This window comes from Chaetomium tenue (assembly GCF_020726465.1).
Source record: "Chaetomium tenue strain MPI-SDFR-AT-0079 chromosome Unknown F5144scaffold_2, whole genome shotgun sequence".
Classification (NCBI taxonomy): Eukaryota; Fungi; Ascomycota; class Sordariomycetes; order Sordariales; family Chaetomiaceae; genus Chaetomium; species Chaetomium tenue.
This window is the reverse complement of record NW_027117330.1, coordinates 4273483-4291156: the sequence shown is the minus strand read 5'-3', so window position 1 is coordinate 4291156 and position 17674 is coordinate 4273483. Positions and strand designations below refer to the sequence as shown.

The following is a 17674-nucleotide window of genomic DNA, read 5'->3' as shown; positions in this document are numbered from 1 at the left end:
GCCCTGTGCTATTAAAATTGGCCTACACGATCTAGCAGGGTGCATCGGTTGTCCGGGTGCTGGGATGTCGGGCACGGGCCATTGTTTACTTTGGGAATTGGAGATGGGGGAGAGTGGGGAGCTGAGTGCAGGGTTCACCGCTCTCAATTGAGATGGCAGAGGTGAGTGAGAGCTACAGATTGCCAAAAATGAAGCTATGGGATGTCTAATTTTTCACAGTAGCTATGGAGCCCGTGGAGGTTACGTGGTTGAGTCCTCCCTCTAGATTAAGAACTATGGACTCTTTGAAGTGGAATGGGCAAACATGCTAGTTATGTTGTTCGATGCAGCTGCAGTCGGTTTGGCGAGAGACCGATGGAGACAAGGAACGCTGCAGCCGCCTTGCTGTCAGCTCCGAGAGCCGCGCGAGCTCCTCCATTGGTCAACACCCGACGGCCGGCACTTTTTTGGCAACTGGACCAATGCGATGCACCCCTCTCTCTTGGCCTTGATTGGGGTAGCTTTCGAAGGTGGGGGGTTGGTTTGAGGTGGGGTATGAACCGTGGTTGCCCCTCGCAACTGTTGTTCGGCGGGAAGGAGCTTTGACCTGCTCTCACCAGGCAGCTGGTCCTCTCCCTTGGGCGCTTGCAGCCACCCACCAAGTAAAACGGCCGCCAGCTGTTGACATTCGGTCGCTCGTTGGCCATTGTCTTTATTCATTTTCCCGAATTCTCACTCCACGAATCGCGTGTGGGGGGAAACCAGGACACCCCTTCGATCACGACGACGACAACAACTCCCGGACTTATCGCCAGTGCCGGGTTCTCCCTGGATTTTAAGCCTTTGGGATTTCTTTCATTTCGCCTGTGAGCTTGGATGGCTCCTCGTTGCAACTCCACATTTGCTTGCTGAGCAATTCGAGAGGCTGGTGCCGTCATATCCCGCCCCGTCCTGGACCTTCGTACTTCGTCATTTTTGCGACACATCGACCCGGGATCGAGACAAAGAAGACCGTCCGAACCCGACCACAACAATGGTTTTGACACCGCCACCCTTGCCAATGCGCTTCCCATGCTGGGTGCGCGCAGTGTACTCGTGGGGAGGAGAGGTGCGCTTGTTTTTTGTTGTTGTTTTGCTACTCCTGACTTTTGCTAACCGCACCCAAATTATAGTCTAAGCGTGATCTCGGCTTTATCGAAGGCGACCTCATTGAGTGTCTCAACGCAGGCGATGGCTCGTGGTGGACTGGGAGGTTGTTTCGTGATAAGAGGGCAGTGGGCGTGTTTCCGTCAAACTTCGTCGAGGTATTGCCGGACACTTTCCGGCCTACCACCAGATCTGTCAGCCCATTGCCTAACGGCAACACGCCCAGCCCCAGGGGTACTCCGCAAAAATCGAGGACTTTTCGCAAACCCTTCGAGGCATACGCCAAAGCGCCGCACTACACCACGGCCAAAACCCCCGAGACATGGAAGGATGGGATTAAGCCACGCGATGCAGCAGAGGCGTTGAGGGAGGGGGCAGCTCGATCCCGCGACACCTCGAGAAATTCGGTTGATTACACGAGCATGACTTCTGCTGTCAGTCTCAAAGGCGGCCGCTCCCCTTCGCGAGCTCCCACCCATGTTGGGCGAGATGCCTCGCCAGCCAGAGCCCCCAGCCATATCGCGCAAGAGCACTCCCCTTCACGGTCTCCTAGCCACGTCGGCCAAGACTACTCACCTGGAAGGACTCCTAGTTATATTGGACGGGAGCCTTCACCACAGGTCCCGATCCATGCCAACCGGGATCCCTCTCCTGCCCGAGCTCCTAGCTACGTTAACCGGGATCACTCGCCGTCTAAAGCTCCCAGCTACATTAACCGAGACCCTTCTCCTGCCCGGGCTCCCAGTTATGTCAACCGGGATCCTTCTCCTGCCCCGGTCCCCAGCTATGTCAACCGGGATCCTTCTCCTGCTCGGGCTCCCAGCTACATGAACCGGGACCCCTCTCCTTCCCCAGGTTCTGGCTACATTAGCCGAGACCCCTCTCCTGCCCGAGGTTCTGGCTATGTTAGCCGGGATCCCTCTCCTCACCGCGCGCCCAGCTATGTCGATCGGGACCCTTCCCCTTCACGAGCTCCTAGTTTTGGCTCCAGGGGACCCTCCCCTACCCCGTCATACATACCTTACCGGCCTCCACAGGCTCGCCAGCACGCTTACCATCTCAGCTTGGACCAGGTAGAGCCCTACCGGCCTGCCGCATTACAAGGAGGTGATTCCCCTCCTCCGCCGCCGCCTCCGCCGCACCGTTCGAAGTTGGCGAAGCATGGGACCCATGCGTCATACGACGAGGGCTACTATGGGGCCCTGGCAAAGGAACCGCCTCCACTATCTAGGGAGCACTCCAATGCATCATATTACAGGCCGCGACAGGGATCCAACGCATCTTATGAGCCCCCAGCTGCCGCTACGGGGTATCATACTCCCAGGATGCCATCTCCGTGTCCCCCTTCGCCGGGCGGGTTGACTCCGTCTCCGTTGAGAGAGGCAATGGACGACGTGATGGAGCAACTTGATGCGCTAGGGGCTGGCCGGGAGGCCGAACCCCCCGCGCCGCCACCGGCACTGGACCCCTGGTCCCCAGAGTCCTTTGACATGGTACATCACCTTTCGAGAAAGAAGAGAGATCCGCAACGCCGCCCACAATCCACGGCGGGAATTTTGCTTCCTACAGACGAAGGTTACGAAACATATAGCGGAAGTGCTGAATCTTCTCAAGAGCCCACTCCTCAAGACACTCATCAACAGCCTCTTCCTCAGCTCAGCAACTATGTCGAACGAATGGAGTCGCGGCTGAAGACTATGCATCAACAGAATTCTAGCATGCTTGACGTGGAGGACGAGCCGCCCCCTCCACCCCCTAAACGCGGCCATCTGTTCGACCGCCCCAAGTCCTCGGTGGACATCGATGGGCAGCCGGAGCAGAAGCTACGGAATAAAAAGTCGGCTTACGAGATTAGCCGGCAGGTCCTCAACAGGACCTTCACCACCAAGACCAACTCGACAAATAGCTCGTCAGCGACACAAAACACTGATCGTAGTTTGATGAGCGGCGTGTCGGCGGGGGGAATCAGCGCTACGAGCGCCGGGAGTCTCGCGAGGAAGAATCGGAGTAGGGCTCAGAGTGCGCTTGCTATGCGGGACCTTGATCCAGACCGGCCCGGCACGCCTTTCACTGGAGTTACATACCATAGCAGCCATGCATCTGGCGACCCGCGGTCCAGGTCACAATTGGGCCTGCACGAGGACCCCATGGCGTCGGTGGGAGGGCTTGTTTCTCCAAAGCCGAAAAAGCAAAACTTTATCAAGCGCATTCTCGAGTCTGCCAAGACTGGCGTCGCGAGCACCAGGGGGAGCATCGCGACTGCGAGCTCTGCTCAGTCACCCTCAGGCCGATCAACACCCGCTCTTCCCTCCCTCTCTGGCCCCCTGTTTAGCAGACCGGGGCGAGATTCTGGCAGAGAAATGGGGCCCGGCGCCGGTGTGGACTGGGTACAAGTGCGGCGCGATGTCAACCGATCCAACTCGCTGAGCCAGAACGAGCTCTTGGAGAGAAGAGAGAGGTGTCAAATGCTCGACTACCCTGCGTTGGATCCGGTGGAAGAACTATACAGCGGTATCGACGGGGATGAGGGAGCGGACGGAATGCCGGTGGCCGAGCCGGTAAACTACAGCGCCATCAACCTAAGTCAGGTTGATAAAAACTCGCGGTTCCTGGCAAACCTTCCTCCCACCACAACACCCATTACGCTGGCGACAACGTACGTCTGCCGGCCCTACCGTAGTGACGTACAGCGCCTACGCTCCATATTCACCTGGGTGTCGGAAAAGATCTCCTGGGAGGAGGACTTTGACGGCCCCATTGACACGCGACGGGTGATACAGACGAAGCGTGCGTCTGCCGAGGAGTATGCAACTCTGGTCCTGGAGATGTGCGGAGCGGTCGGGTTGACCTGCGAGATCGTCCGCGGATACCTGAAATCTCCGGGGGAGATCTCGGATGTCAACATCATGCCCCGGTCCAACCACTGGTGGAACGCCGTGCTGGTGGATAACGAATGGCGGCTGATGGACTGCTGCCTTGCCAGCCCTTCGAATCCGCGCCGAGCCCTCTATTCAAGCTACAACAGCTCGTCTGCCGACCCCTGGTGGTTCCTAGCGCGTCCCGTCGAGCTGTGCTGGACGCATATTCCCGAACACCACGACCAACAGCACATTTGCCCGCCTGTGGCCCACGAGGTTCTCCTTAACCTGCCGTGTGCCTGCCCGCCATTTTTCAATAACGAGCTGGAGATGATCGACTACAACACCTCGCTCACTCGGATTGAAGATCTTGAGATGGTGCACATCAAGTTCAACGTTCCGGCCGATGTCGAGGTGGCAGCCGAGGTCGAAGTGCGTAGCTACTCGCGCGACGCGGACGGCGACTTCTTCGAATCGGGCGACACAGTTAAGAAGCGGGCGCTCGCGCAGGCGGAGTGGTTCAACGGGACCAAGCGCTACACCATCAAGGCCCTACTCCCGGGTGACGAGGGTACAGGTACGCTCAAGGTGTACGCCGGCAAGCGCGGGCTCATGCACAGCATCAAGGACATCCCGCACCCGCTCGCGTTCGCCCTGCCCATTATTCACACGGGCGAGAACCCGCCCTACGAGTTCGTCACCCGCCACCCGACGCCCCACGCCCAGCGCCACGACATCTACGTCGTCCAGCCCCAGTGCCAGCGGCTCGCGCTGAACAACACCTTCGTATTCGCCATCCGCCAGCATCCCAGCTCTCTAGGTGGCGCGTCGGCGTCGGCCATTTCCCCGATGACGCCCTCCTCCAACCCGGGCAATGCGAGCCCCATCCCGTTCATCCGACCCAGCTCTGCCATGAGCATGACCAGCTCCGCGGCGGGCTCCAACCCGAGCACCGTCGCCAGCGGCGGAAGCAACTCGTCGTCGTCGAAAAAGCCCGCCAAGCTCGCCATCCAGACCCCCGGCGGGAAGATCCTCCGGCTCATGCGCAAGGAGGAGCGGCGCGGCATCGGCGGGGTCTTGGGCGGTGGGAGGGGGCCGGCGTCGCCCGCGGCGTCGGGGCCGTTGCTGGGCGATGATGATGCGCCCGGTGATGGCGGGGTTTGGGAAACTATCATCAAGTGCTCGGAGCGTGGGGTGTGGCGCGGCCTGGTGCTGGCTGATCGCACGGCGAGGTGGTGCGTTTTTGCGGAGTGGGTTTGTGAGGGCTGAGTTGCCTACTTACCGTGCCGTGTTTGTTTGCGCCTGGCCATTTTTGAGATGAGATATGTGGTTTGGAAGTATTGGTTGGGGTGGGTGGGTGGGTTCATCTTTTGATCATGATGATGATGATGGGAAGATCTGAACTGTCGGGTGGTGGGATGGATGGATTGTTTATATTTTATTTTTATATTCTGTGTGGATATGGCTGGACCTTTCCCTCGGTTTGGTGGAGGGTTTCGGCGTATGTACGGATAGGGATGGGATGACTTAATGGGGTTTGTGCGGTGCGTTTACGTGTTGTTGTTCTGATTCATTAGCCGGGTCGGGTTTGCATATGGGGGCGTTAGTAGTGTTTGGTCCTTGTCTTGGGAGCGAGCGTGTTGTTTGGGCGGGAGGGGACATGAGCGCTGGTGGGTAAAGGGGTCTTTATACAGTAAAGTGTATGAGTACTTTTGCAAAAGCTACCTACCTACCTTACCCAGTCTTATACTTTGACTCCATGACAACTGCCCAGATCCTGAAATGTGCTGTTTTGTTGGTGTTAATGATGGTGTTGGTTCTTGGTGTTCCACTTCACACTTCCCGAATGCCGAAGCTGCCCATCCTCGTCGATTTGCCGTGCTCCGCTTTTCCATCTCGAACCACTGATTCCATTGACGCCATACTTGAATCAGCTCACCGCACCACCTGCCTGATCTGTCAATAAAGCTGCTTAGGCCGTTTTATGTCCTTGATATCTTCCTCTTGACTCATTTCCAACCTCGCTATTTTCCCACGCCACTACCATCTCTTTCTTCATCACCACCCAAACAACACCACCACCAAATCAAACTCACCTCTCACCCACTTCACCCCGCACCATACACCCACCCATCACCGACTCACCCCACCACCCACCATGGCCCAACCCACACCCACCCCCCCGGCCCCCACCATCGAAACCCACGACCTCACCTACACCTTCCAAGACTACTCCACCGGCATCTCCCACATCACGCTCTCCCTCCCCTCCCGCTCGCGCACCCTGCTCATCGGCGCCAACGGCGCCGGCAAAACCACCCTGCTGCGCCTGCTCGCGGGCAAGCGCCTCGCGCCCTCGGCCACCATCCGCGTGGGCGGGGTGGACCCGTTCAAAGAGACCGTGGAGGGGGTGACGTATTTAGGGTTGGAGTGGGTGCTGAATGCGATTGTGCGGACGGATATTGGGGTGGGGGAGTTGTTAAGGAGCGTGGGGGGGGATGTGTATGTGGAGAGGCGGGATGAGTTGGTGGCGGTGTTGGATATTGATTTGGAGTGGCGGATGCATGCGGTGTCGGATGGGGAGAGGCGGAGGGTGCAGTTGGCGATGGGGTTGATTAGGCCGTGGAGGGTGTTGTTGCTGGATGAGATTACGGTGGATTTGGATGTGTGGAGTCGGGCGCAGTTTTTGGGGTTTTTGAGGAGGGAGACGGAGACCAGGGAGTGTACGGTCGTGTATGCGACGCATATTTTGGATAATTTGGCGGGGTGGCCGACCCATTTGGTGCATATGCATCTGGGGGCGGTGAAGGCGTGGGGGGAGGCGGAGGAGATGTTGAAGGAGGTGGAGGAGAAGGATCCGGAGGAGGGGGATGGGATCGTGGGTATGGTGGGGAATAGTAAGTTGGGGGAGTTGGTGTTGAGGTGGTTGAGGGATGATTTGCGGGAGCGGGGCCCCAGGAGCCAGCATAAGCGCGGGCCGGAGGGCTGGTCGTATACTGTGACGGGTCTGGGGGGGTATGGGTTCGAGCCTAAGGGAGGGAAGGAGGAGGCTTGAGATGCCCTTGGCGGTGTTTTTGCGGTGTTCGATGGGGATGTGGGCTGAGGTGGTCTAAGGTGGGTGCGAGGGCTGTTCAACATGGATGAAGATGGTTCAATATGATACATGGCAGCATTTAACATGGGTTTTGGGGCGGTTCAACATGGAATGAGGATGGCTCAATTTGGAAGGGAGGAAGGTTTAACATGATACCCGGCGGCATTTAACATGGGTTTACGGCACGGCATGGAGTTTGAAAACGCATCTCGCGGTACTGCATCAACTGGTAGACAGTCAATATCAACATGATTGTCCATTGTTCATCATCCGGGTATCTTCATAACCGACCGCTACTGCTTCGTCGCCGCGCCCTCGGCCCTCCCAGCACTCTTCATCGTGCTGCGTATCAGTTCAGGAATACCCGGGAACCCCTTAGCTTCCAGGTACGATAGCACGCCCGACCTATAATCCTGCCACGACAGATTCAGCCCGCCTCTCTTCGCGAGCTGCCCCAGCGAACGCTGCGTCACCGGCCCCGCGTGCCTGGCGCGAAGATCTTCCATCTCGTCCTCTTCTAGCTGCTTGACGTAAGCGTCGGACAGCAGACACAGCAGCGGCGAGTGCGAGAGCCCAAACGCCGTCTCGAGCGACAGGTCCGAGTCGGCCGCGTGGATGTACGTCCTGAGCGCCGCCTGCGCGGGCTCCGGGATGCGGCACCCCTGGGCGTTGGTGTCGGCGGTTGAAAAGGCGCGGCCGCGCCACAGGCAGTTGCAGATGTCCATCAGGAAGCCGTTGAACACCTTGACCTGGAGTGACTCGAGCTTGGACATCTCCCGCTTGGCCCCCGGCGTCGTGAGGAACCCCCATGCGCGCTTGTAGGTGGCGAGGATGCCGCAGAGCCGGGACACGACGGCGAGTGAAGGGCTGAGGAAGAGGATGTAGACGAGTAGCGGGGGCGGGTTGACGATTTCGGCGTAGGGGAGGCGCTTCGTTTTGGAGTAAAGGGTGGTTGCGGCTTCGTAGAAGTCGAGAATGTGGAGGTGAGTGCTGACGGTTGGCAAGGTTTGGGTGAGAGTGAGGGCGAGTTCGTTGACGCGGAAGACAAGAGGGGCCACGGTAGGCCCAGGGAGAAAAACGGGGCGCTTTGTAGCTTCCAGGGTGATAGTCCACCGTTGGAGGAGGAGGGTGTAAAACTGGAGAAGGGATACTTGAGCAGCCGGCGTGTTGTCCAATATGGCATGCTCTAGAACCTGTAAGATTTTGTTGAGCGCTGTTTATGCGTTAGCTTGGGTGTTTAGAAGGCAATGGTGTGAACACATACCTTCGGACTCCATCATGGGAATATAGCTCAAAGATTCCAAGACAACATCCCGTTTGTCCACACCGTTCCACGTACTCAGAAACTGTACAAAGAAGGTAACAAGTATGGGGGGCAATTCCTGTCATGGAGTTAGAGTTGGCCAAAACCAAGGCGACTGGCCTGGGTGACTGTACAAACCTTGGTGGCAACCGCATAATCATGGATCACATCAATCATGTCGAGGAGGATCTCCGAGTCGGCATCACCGCTGGCAACATCGCCCAAACATGCCATCAACCAGTTGCTGATACGGGACGACGCTTCGGCGTTTGGTCGGAGGAGCAAGAACTTTTGGAGAAGCGGATCCGCCAGCACAGCAACAAGCTGGGTAGGCAGCTCAATCTTTTCGAGTTTCTTGACAAAGGATTCGGCGTTGTCAATCTCTTCCAGGGTAACGGAGCTCTAAAGGTGGTCAGGCCAAGGGTAGTTAACTGACACGACGACGGACAGGCCTACCTCTTGGGCGTGCATGGTATGGACAGACGGAATCAAGACTTTCGCCCCTTGTAACCGCCGGCCAAGCAAGTGGTTTACAGCGAAACCGTTCCTGATGCCTCCTTCATGTTGGCGCTCCGACTGCCGGTGCTGTATCTCGTCGAGTTTTGTCCGCCATTGCGCGTCAGGGTGCTGCTATGGGTCAGCGGTGGACGCGGTTGGAGGCACACGGGAAAGGAATACTTTGAAGGATGCCGCTCGGCCCTTTGTGATATCTCCCACGATAATTTCCGGGTAGTAATTCTTGAATACCCGCAACAGGCCGGTCAGGTTGTGGTCTCCGCCTGTCTGGCGGGACAAGTTGAGTCTGCAGTCGGCTCGTTGTTAACACCATCCACTCTGCACTCCTTGCGATGCATGTACTTACATTCCTTGTATACGGAATGGCCTCACATGTTTTCGCCTCGTCACCAGGGCAAGGAGATGGCACAACTGGGGCCTGTGGAAACGGTAAGCACCGTCCTAGTGACAGGTTGACTGGGCCTTTCTTACCTGATGGCAGCAGTATCCAGCAGATTAAACAAGACGCCATACAATTGCGACAGAATGTTCGGGTTCTCCAGCAGGTGATAAACCATCACAAGCCATCGGAGCAACAGAGCCTGGAGCGGCAGGGAGGGTTTGAGTTGGCCGTGTCCCAACGCCCCGACACAACGCAAGACGACCTCATCGCCAACCTTCCCGAACGGGTACAGGTTCCGGAGAATAGCGCCGAGACTGGCCTGGTCGAGGTGGTTTCGGATGGTCAACAGGTCAACAAGACGGGTAAGTTCATCGGGCAGGGCCCCCCTATCGTAAAGCAGCGAGGTTGTGGTCTCGACGGTCGACTTGATGCTTGTCCCCCGGCGCTTTGCCGGCACTTTTGAGGCTACCCGGATGTCAGCAATCTTGTGCCCCTTTATCCATTTCTCCCCCTTTTTCTTTCTCCATTTCATATTTTTTTCTTCTTTTTTTTTGGTAATTATGAGATGACATGCTTACCCTCTTCGAGATCCTCGATGAGGCCGCTGAGGTCGTCGTCGCCCGCCAATGACATTGTGGTGAATTCGGTATTCGTATTGAGCCCGGATCTACAATTGATTCAGCGCTAATAATCATCCATCACAATAATGCCTCCATTTCTGATGGTTTAGAGTTCCCCGGTTTTAAAATGGGTATCGTGTAATTAACAAGTCGGACGCGTTGTGAGACAAGGAATGAGTGGGACGCGCTTGTAGAGGTAATTTACATAGAATACCACGCAGCACATACGAAGATTACGGCGTTGTGGGTATTTTACCAATACATCATAATTGATCGCTTGATCTTCGTTCATCATATCATCTCTTGTTGCTATATATTTTCTTTACTTCTCTTTTCTTTTTCTACTACATATTTGAAGAGCAACCCAACCCCGCCCAACAGGGCCCGTCCGCGTTCTGATTCGCGACTGCCTGGTGCATGCAAAGCGTGCTTTCCTACCTAAGATTCCAAACCCAGGGCAGGCACTGACCGGTTCAAGGCAGCGACCACCATCGGATTTCCTTTTTCCATTTTCCCATCCTTCTCTCGGTTTCCCGCCCACTGTCCTTCTGTGCCTGTTCCTGGGCCTCAAAATTTACACCACCACAACAATCCCGGCTCCTGGCATGTAACCACACTTTAACCTAACCTCTCTTCGGGCCCACGATTGGCTTTCCTTCCTCCGTCCGCCTCCGCCTAGTTAGGTACTCCAAGTCGAGTTGCTTTTCTGCAGCAGACCCGGCCCCAGGGGCTTACATGGTACCACCTCGGCCGCACGTGCTGTCCCTCAACGCATGTTCTTGATGCTTCGCACCAACCTTGGCGACACAATTGGACAATGTCAGCCTCGAAAGCCGCAATACTCGGATTATCAGGTGCTTCTGTGCTTTCAGGATGACAATTGACTTACATACCCGACACACCCTTAATGCCTTGTCCGACGAAGCACGCTGCCATGGCCACAACACGGCGTCGCTTTCGCCTTCCACCAAGACTCGAAGCGAACGAGTTCTGTTTGTGCTACCACTCCATCTGCGGCCGCCCCCTTTGGTCATCATTCAACGTCGGCTGCTACAACATCTATACCGTGTCCCATGCGTGCCGCTCGAGGAATCGGGCGAGTGACGCGCCCATTTCCAAGATTCCTCCCACTTTTACCACAACAGCCAAGGGCGATCATACCAACTCGACAACGCTTGTTTGTCGTGCATGGGACGACCGTGTGGTGACTGGGCGGCATTGTGCACCCTAACACAATATCCGCGCGCTCTTCTTGTACCACCCCAGTTCTTTTTCAGGCACACACCACGACTATAGCCTGGTCCCTGTGAGCCAATGACGCCGGCAGTCAAGGCAGCATCGTTCATGGGGTGTCAAATCCCCATGCCTTGCCCCCTTTCTCTGAGGCGCCCAAGTCGAACCGTGGCCGCTGCCTTGCTTCAAACCACGTTGTTGAAACACGCATTTTACCTGGCCGCCTGCAAGCCTCGAGCTCTCTCCTTTATGTCCCCAAGTGCGGCATCTTGAGGCCACCGCAGAGCCCCGGCATTGGCTTACGGAAGCCTGACAGAGCCGGGATAGCAATGCTTACTTGTATCTTACCCTTCGTCCCTGCGGTTCCGTTGCCATTTCACCACCCGCGTCTAAAAGAGTCCGGTTCGGGGTAAATGAGAAACAACCGCCATCCGCACCACAGGGAGTGGCAACCAACCTGCCTTGCTGTGGTGCGCCATTGCTCTCTTCCTCTCTTCCCGCTGCCGGCACGGCTGCTTTCTGGTTCTGGTGCACCCCCAGCTCCCCTGCCGCTCCTATTGGCCCCTGGCCCGGATCTCCTGGAAGGGGAATCGAATCCTTCCGCACCTTGCTTAGCTACATCAGATCACTCTCCGTTGGGTCCATGGGAGCTGAGCTCGGACAGCCATAAACACCAACAAGGGTTTCCGGCCACTTGGTTCTTGTTACGCTGCGGTTGTGTGTTTCGCCCGGGGGTACTCGGTCGAGGCTGGAAAGCCTGACCACTCGCGTCTCGTATCATCCGTCGCCACTCAGACGGTGCCACTCAAACGGTGTGTGCAGCACCGCATGATTTGGACTGCTCCTCAAGTCACGATTCGCTCCACCAAGGGGCGCCAGTAAGTGGGCGGAGCGACCCCTAATCATCCCGGCCCTCCACTGACCAGATGGACTAGGTCGCCTGATGCCTTGTGTATTTCTCTGGCCTTCATATCACGAAAACTGGCGTAAAACACATTGTCTCGCTATCTGCGCAACCGCCTACCGCCTTAGCAATGGAGCTCACAAGAAGACGAGGAGTGGTGTCCCTCCAAGACTCTCAGTCATGCATCCCGCTCTCGGATCACCTCAAGGACGGCGACATCATACTGCTACTAACGCCCGGGATTGCGCCAGACGTAAATCCCTCGTCTAGTGACCCCGATACCCTCCCCAGCGATCCCTTCGAGCCCCTTGGGAAGGCCCTGGCCAAGCATCACCCATGGGTCCGCCATGTCCCGTATCTGCCACGCAACGGGATCACCGGTACTCATGTCGTGCACATTGGGCTAGCCGCCGCCGTCATTTTTGTTATTTCGGGCCCTCCGCGTCACGGACAACCGTCGCAAATAGCTCTGGCCGAAATCACCAGAGCCCTCTGCGAGACCCGGCCTCAAATCATCTTAACTTGCTGCAATGTGCAAGAATTGGGGCCTCTCGAAAAGTCTTTCCCTACCATATTAGAGGTGCCTAGCTTTGCTCCGCCAGACTTGGAGGCCGCTGCCGATGTTCTCTTCGAACCGAGGAAACCGAGCCCAAAGGCATCGAAGGTACAAAACATCACCATACCCCCAAAAGCTTGGGCTGTCGAAGTATGGGACGACGACCGCGAGCTATCTGATATTCTAGACCTGTGGTGCCAGTGCTTTCCGGAGACCTTCCACCTTGACCGTTATCGATTCCGGTCATTACTTCGCCGAGACGGTTATGCGATGCATTACGTCGTCCGGAAACCTGGCACTGCGAAAATCCTGGGCTTCTGCGCAACCTACACGACTTACGCCGATAGTGGCGGCGAGCGTTTGCTCGGGTCCCTGGCAGCTCTTCTCGTTCACCCGTCATATCGCCAACAGGGGATCGGCTTGAGTTTGCACACCCACGCCCGGCGCCAACTTACAAAGATACGCGGTGTTTGCCGCCTCCAGCTTGGGAGCACTTTTCCTCGGCTCCTTTACGGTCTCCCGGTTGACTCACCTTATGAGGATTGGTTCCGGAACCGCGGGTGGCCGATCAAACCGCTCTCCTCAACCCCGGGCTCTGGGCAGCCAGTGTGCGACTGGTTTCTCAAGTTCAAGGATTGGCCGACAACTGGCTTGATGTTATCCCATCTTGCCTTCCGTCCCTGCGAATTTGCAGAGTTTGACATGGTGCTGGAATTTGTTGAGAAGGAGTCGAGGAAAAAAGACACCATGGGCTGGTACGACCAATATGCGAAGCTAGCCAACACAATGAACATCCAGGATATTGTTCTGGGGCTCGAAGGGGGCACCATCATTGCGGCGGCATTGACTTATGTCAAGAATACCGGGAGCCCGGCGGCAGACGATCTTCCGTGGGCTAGTACCATCGCCGACGATGTCGGGGGTGTTACGTGTGTTTGTGTCAGCGGTATGCTAGCCCGTTTTTATTACTCCTTGTAATTTCAGAATGCCAACTAACGGGCGCTCCTCAGATGATGTACCGAATACTTCAAACAAGCGAGATGCCGTTATGATTAGGCTTCTCGATAGCTGCATTCGCCTCCTCACAGAGCAAGGGATGAACAGGCTACTTATTGACGCAGTCATAGGAGGAGATGAAGGATTCCAATCCATGGGTGAGTACCTCACCAAACATGATCAATACCTTGACTTGACGCCACTGACTCAATATCAGGCTTCCAAAAATGGGCGAGATACAGGGACGTGTGGCAGGATGTTTAAAGTCACGCGATGTCGCCCTTTCGGCACGGTCAAGGACAAAATGAGACGAGGACGCACCCACAGTTGGAGCGCTTGGCTCGGCTCAACTCAAGGCAGCCTGCATGAAAAGTGGAATGGCAAGTCTGGAAACGTCAACTACATAACTTCATCGGTGCCCAACTGGTCGCCAACTACCGAGCCGAGACACGGCCCGAGAAGGCATGGAGCCGACCGTCACACTCGGCAAGCAATCCCTAGTTTTCAATGGAACAGGTTACAACCGGTTACACAAGCAGATGTTCATACCCTGCCAATGTGTGCCTTTTCAAAAGAAAAAAAAGAAAGGAGGATATAAAACCGAGTGGCATGGCATCATATTTCGGCGCGGCCAGCCTGACGACATCAGTCGTTCGGTGTCCGAGACTCGGCCAGGCTTCAGTTTTGCCCGGAAAAAGAGAATGAAAGAAGTAACCACGTGCTCATCGGATTCTGGTGACCGCGGGGAGCGCCTGGGCGGTCAACCCCCGCTGCCAATCGTTGTTGTCATGGAGCTTCTTGGCTCCTTTGTGAAACATACGTATGTATGTACAGTCTGGCGTGAGCCGCATGACCGGCCGTTTACGCCACGGCCCTTCCCAACAATGGCATCGTTGTACAAACGAACCCCGTCATTGTCGCCTTGAAGGGCTCTCATCCACCCGTTCACTGACGATGGGGCTAGCGGCGAACCAAGAACCCAACACTCTCCCAACACACGGCCCCCGTGTGCCCTCGACATCTAGGCGATCGGCTCCCGAGGCGGTGAGGCCTTCTCGATCCGTTCAAGATATCCGGACCAGACGGAGCCTTAATCAATGCCTTGTATATTCGTCCATTTTGGCCGTGGAAATCTCAGATGACCATCCGTCATGTCAGCTGCATGGTTCGAAATCCCAGAGCCGTATTAATTCATGGTGATTCATGACGTTTCAGGTCTGGGAATCCCTTTCCTCACGCCATGCAATCTGGCACGGCCCGATACTAGTTGATTCATTCCTCCGTCGGCGTCGGGCTCTCGGCCCTGACCCTGGGCTGGCACCGGGCTACACAAGCGTATGGGGCCATTTTCGGCTGTGTAACCATCGGCTCTGTGGTCACACGTCAGTCGAGTTCATATGCTGACACAAGCCAAGCTCGCGGCATCATGTATCCCTCGATTAAAGAAGGTTGCCTCTTCCGAAATACGGGATACTGCGAAACCACACTCTTCCATCTCCCCACCCCTTCCTCTCTTCCTCTCCAACCATGTCCAGCCCAGTTATACCGCTAACATTACAAGGCGTCGCCCACGCTCACGCGCCCACCTGACCCCTTCCCCCCCGCCCCGGCGGCACAGCAAACTACCGCCCAACAACCCTTTCCCACATGCAGTCAGACAAGAAGGATCCAACCTGCGTCCGATCCCGCACGGCTTTGCACCTGCAACATCCCGATTCGGCAGTAATATCTTTCAACAGGCCAACCATGCATGTGTGCACGCACCTGCGTATGTACAGTACACGATATCCATCTGACCGTACCGCACGGACTCTCGGTTTGCGGGTGTCTCGCTGCATGAGTGCGGCGCTGGCTGGCCCGCCGCTGCAGGGGAGACTGAGACCGGCAGGCCCGCCTAGAGTGGTCTCTTGGTTGTCGCGGGGTGGCTTTCCGAATTCCGGTTTTCCTTGCTGTGTGGAAGCGAGGAGCCTTGTTTATTTTTATAATCTCTCCTGGCCCCCACCAACAGCGAGAACGTTGGGGTCGATCGCAAACACACCCACTGCTGAGCGCATCTACTTATATGTACATCGTCTGGCTCACGCAAAACTGTGCGGGATCGCGTGTGGTGCGGGTAGCGGCAGGTCATGGGCCCGTATCCTGCCTGTATGGGACCCAAGATGGGGGGATTCTTTCCTCGATCGGTCCTCACCGTGCACGGTTCTTGCTTGGAAGAGAGCTGGTTCACGCTGTGTAACGGCAGGCAAACCTTGATGGCGGTTGAAGACCGATGCCACTGCTACCACACCGTCAATAGTTCCGGCGTTTTTCTCCCCATGCTGTACTCTTTGAGAGGTCTGCGTATGCTGTGGAACAAAACATTCGGGCCATTATTGTTAGTTTTTCTGGGCCTGGTGGTACGTGAGCGGATACTACTCGTCCGCGGCCTGGTCGAGTGCGTCCTGCTCTTCTTGGCTATGTATGTACTCTTCTTATCACCTGTTTTGGCCAACAATCGTTGGGGGGCGTATATCCCTCATGGCCCCCCATTCTAGATACAAATTTCAACTCTCGACACCTGCAGAAAGCATATACCTGCATCTTCCGAGATTGGCCTCACTCGGTGCAGCATCAATTGGATCCGGTAATAATCGCCGGCGGTGTGGGTGATAGAACAGCGTATCCTTCGTTCCGGCTGGCGGTGAAAAAGTATGTCCCTACATGAGCTGTTACACAGCATTCGGAGACACATCCTCACCACCACCGCCGGTTTCGGGTAACCGTCTTTGGAAAAATCTTTCAAACCCCTCGAGCCCCCCCACCCTCTCTCGATCTTTTGCCCATTTATCGTCGTGGTACAGCATGGGCATTCAACGCCGCTCACCCGCCTAGCACGCTCTGCGTGTATATCGCGAGGGGTGGCTGTTCCATATCAGGTCAAATAACCCGCCGTGCGCACTGCCTTAGTTGTGGGCCGAGGCTGGGAAAAAAATAGAAGAAAATGCCACGCGGGCAGCAAAAGTGCCCGACATACATGGGACATGCTATGTAGAACGACTGTGTTGTGTAACGCGAATACCAACCAACCCGATGTAGCCCGGCCGTTTATGCCCGTGCTATCCGAGGTGGCGCGTAGCTTGCCTGTTGGTGGTAGATCGGCCTTGTATGTTTGTTTGCTGTTACTGGGTTATTGAATCTTCAAGGAGGAAATCTAGGGGAAAAAGAGGAAGGGGTAAGGTGGAAGGAGAGTAAAGACAAAAGAAAGATCGAAGCTCTACGAATCGCTGATCCGATCTCCTACTTTCAATACTATGTATCTCTGTTCATCTTGCCGAAGACATGACCGGAAACAATGAAGGAGGAAATAGGCCCATGCCTTCAAGGAGTGGGTTGAGTGAAGTCTTCAAGTTAGATGCCAATCTAAGCAAGCAGGGTGGCCCTAAGTAAACGCTGCCTCGGTTGTATACTAGAGATGGATAATATGTGCATCCGTAAGTTGAATAATTTCAGCTGTTTACTTGGTAGATCTATTCTGCTTGGGCGTTAGGGGGTTGAGGAGCGAGCATAATTGATTCCCCTTCGTCTAGCATTGACAATAATATGGCCTAGGTTTGGCGATGAAGGACGAAGCTAGCCCTTGGCTCATGAAACATTCTCATGGAGAAGGGAGGGTCCATGAAGATTCCTTGGTATCGTTGTTCAGTCAGTTGTTCGGCCAGTCTAAGTCACACTCGCATCCTCGCCAAACACGGTGCCACGAAAAGTAGCCCAAACCTGAGTCCCGTTCAGCGAGCGCATGGGAAGTGATGGTTGTTATGGAGTAAGCAACGTGGTAATACGCCGGCTTATATTTTCCCGAACTGTCAAGAAGACTTAACCACACACATCCCGAACCCAAGCAAGTTTTGCGCCACCATAACATGATATCGAAGCCGTAAGGCACACAAAAAATCTCCCGTTACACCAATTTTGTACGCCGGTTCATCCTAGTTGTTTAGGATACCCAACCCCCATTGCGTCCATCCATCAAGCAGTTCATCAAATCTCAGCTCCAGTTTTATCCTTGTCCGGTCCCGTCCCATTCCCCCCCCCCTCCCCCCGCCCTCCC

General features: G+C 55.8%; 6 protein-coding genes across 6 annotated transcripts; 4 read left to right on the top strand and 2 right to left on the bottom strand.

Annotated features, from left to right (window-relative positions):
* Positions 1-915: 915 nt before the first annotated feature.
* F5144DRAFT_138226 (uncharacterized protein) lies at positions 916-5338 on the top strand. Its single transcript, XM_066782364.1, has 2 exons — positions 916-1087; positions 1152-5338. The coding sequence occupies exons 1-2, from the start codon at positions 1013-1015 to the stop codon at positions 5250-5252; spliced, it is 4176 nt and encodes a 1391-aa protein (XP_066647123.1). The 5' UTR covers positions 916-1012; the 3' UTR covers positions 5253-5338.
* An 803-nt stretch (positions 5339-6141) lies between these two features.
* Positions 6142-7038, top strand: F5144DRAFT_590817 (P-loop containing nucleoside triphosphate hydrolase protein; the record flags this gene model as incomplete). Its single annotated transcript, XM_066790191.1, has 1 exon — positions 6142-7038. One exon carries the CDS (start codon positions 6142-6144, stop codon positions 7036-7038), a length of 897 nt encoding a protein of 298 aa, XP_066647122.1.
* Positions 7039-7266: 228 nt separating this feature from the next.
* On the bottom strand, positions 7267-10180 carry F5144DRAFT_138240 (Mis6-domain-containing protein). The gene is made up of 8 exons (XM_066782365.1): positions 9857-10180; positions 9368-9743; positions 9243-9314; positions 9059-9182; positions 8837-9007; positions 8519-8782; positions 8342-8459; positions 7267-8290 (listed from the first exon to the last, which is right to left on the bottom strand). Exons 1-8 carry the CDS (start codon positions 9909-9911, stop codon positions 7371-7373), a joined length of 2100 nt encoding a protein of 699 aa, XP_066647121.1. The 5' UTR covers positions 9912-10180; the 3' UTR covers positions 7267-7370.
* Positions 10181-12029: 1849 nt separating this feature from the next.
* Positions 12030-13951, top strand: F5144DRAFT_138187 (uncharacterized protein). The gene is made up of 3 exons (XM_066782362.1): positions 12030-13537; positions 13602-13745; positions 13805-13951. The coding sequence occupies exons 1-3, from the start codon at positions 12166-12168 to the stop codon at positions 13849-13851; spliced, it is 1563 nt and encodes a 520-aa protein (XP_066647120.1). The 5' UTR covers positions 12030-12165; the 3' UTR covers positions 13852-13951.
* A 984-nt stretch (positions 13952-14935) lies between these two features.
* Positions 14936-16064, top strand: F5144DRAFT_138189 (uncharacterized protein). The gene has a single exon (XM_066782363.1). The coding sequence runs from the start codon at positions 15235-15237 to the stop codon at positions 15838-15840; it is 606 nt and encodes a 201-aa protein (XP_066647119.1). The 5' UTR covers positions 14936-15234; the 3' UTR covers positions 15841-16064.
* A 909-nt stretch (positions 16065-16973) lies between these two features.
* F5144DRAFT_564031 (uncharacterized protein) lies at positions 16974-17668 on the bottom strand. The gene is made up of 2 exons (XM_066788405.1): positions 17176-17668; positions 16974-17057 (listed from the first exon to the last, which is right to left on the bottom strand). The coding sequence occupies exon 1, from the start codon at positions 17486-17488 to the stop codon at positions 17270-17272; it is 219 nt and encodes a 72-aa protein (XP_066647118.1). The 5' UTR covers positions 17489-17668; the 3' UTR covers positions 16974-17057; positions 17176-17269.
* Between the last annotated feature and the right edge of the window lie 6 nt (positions 17669-17674).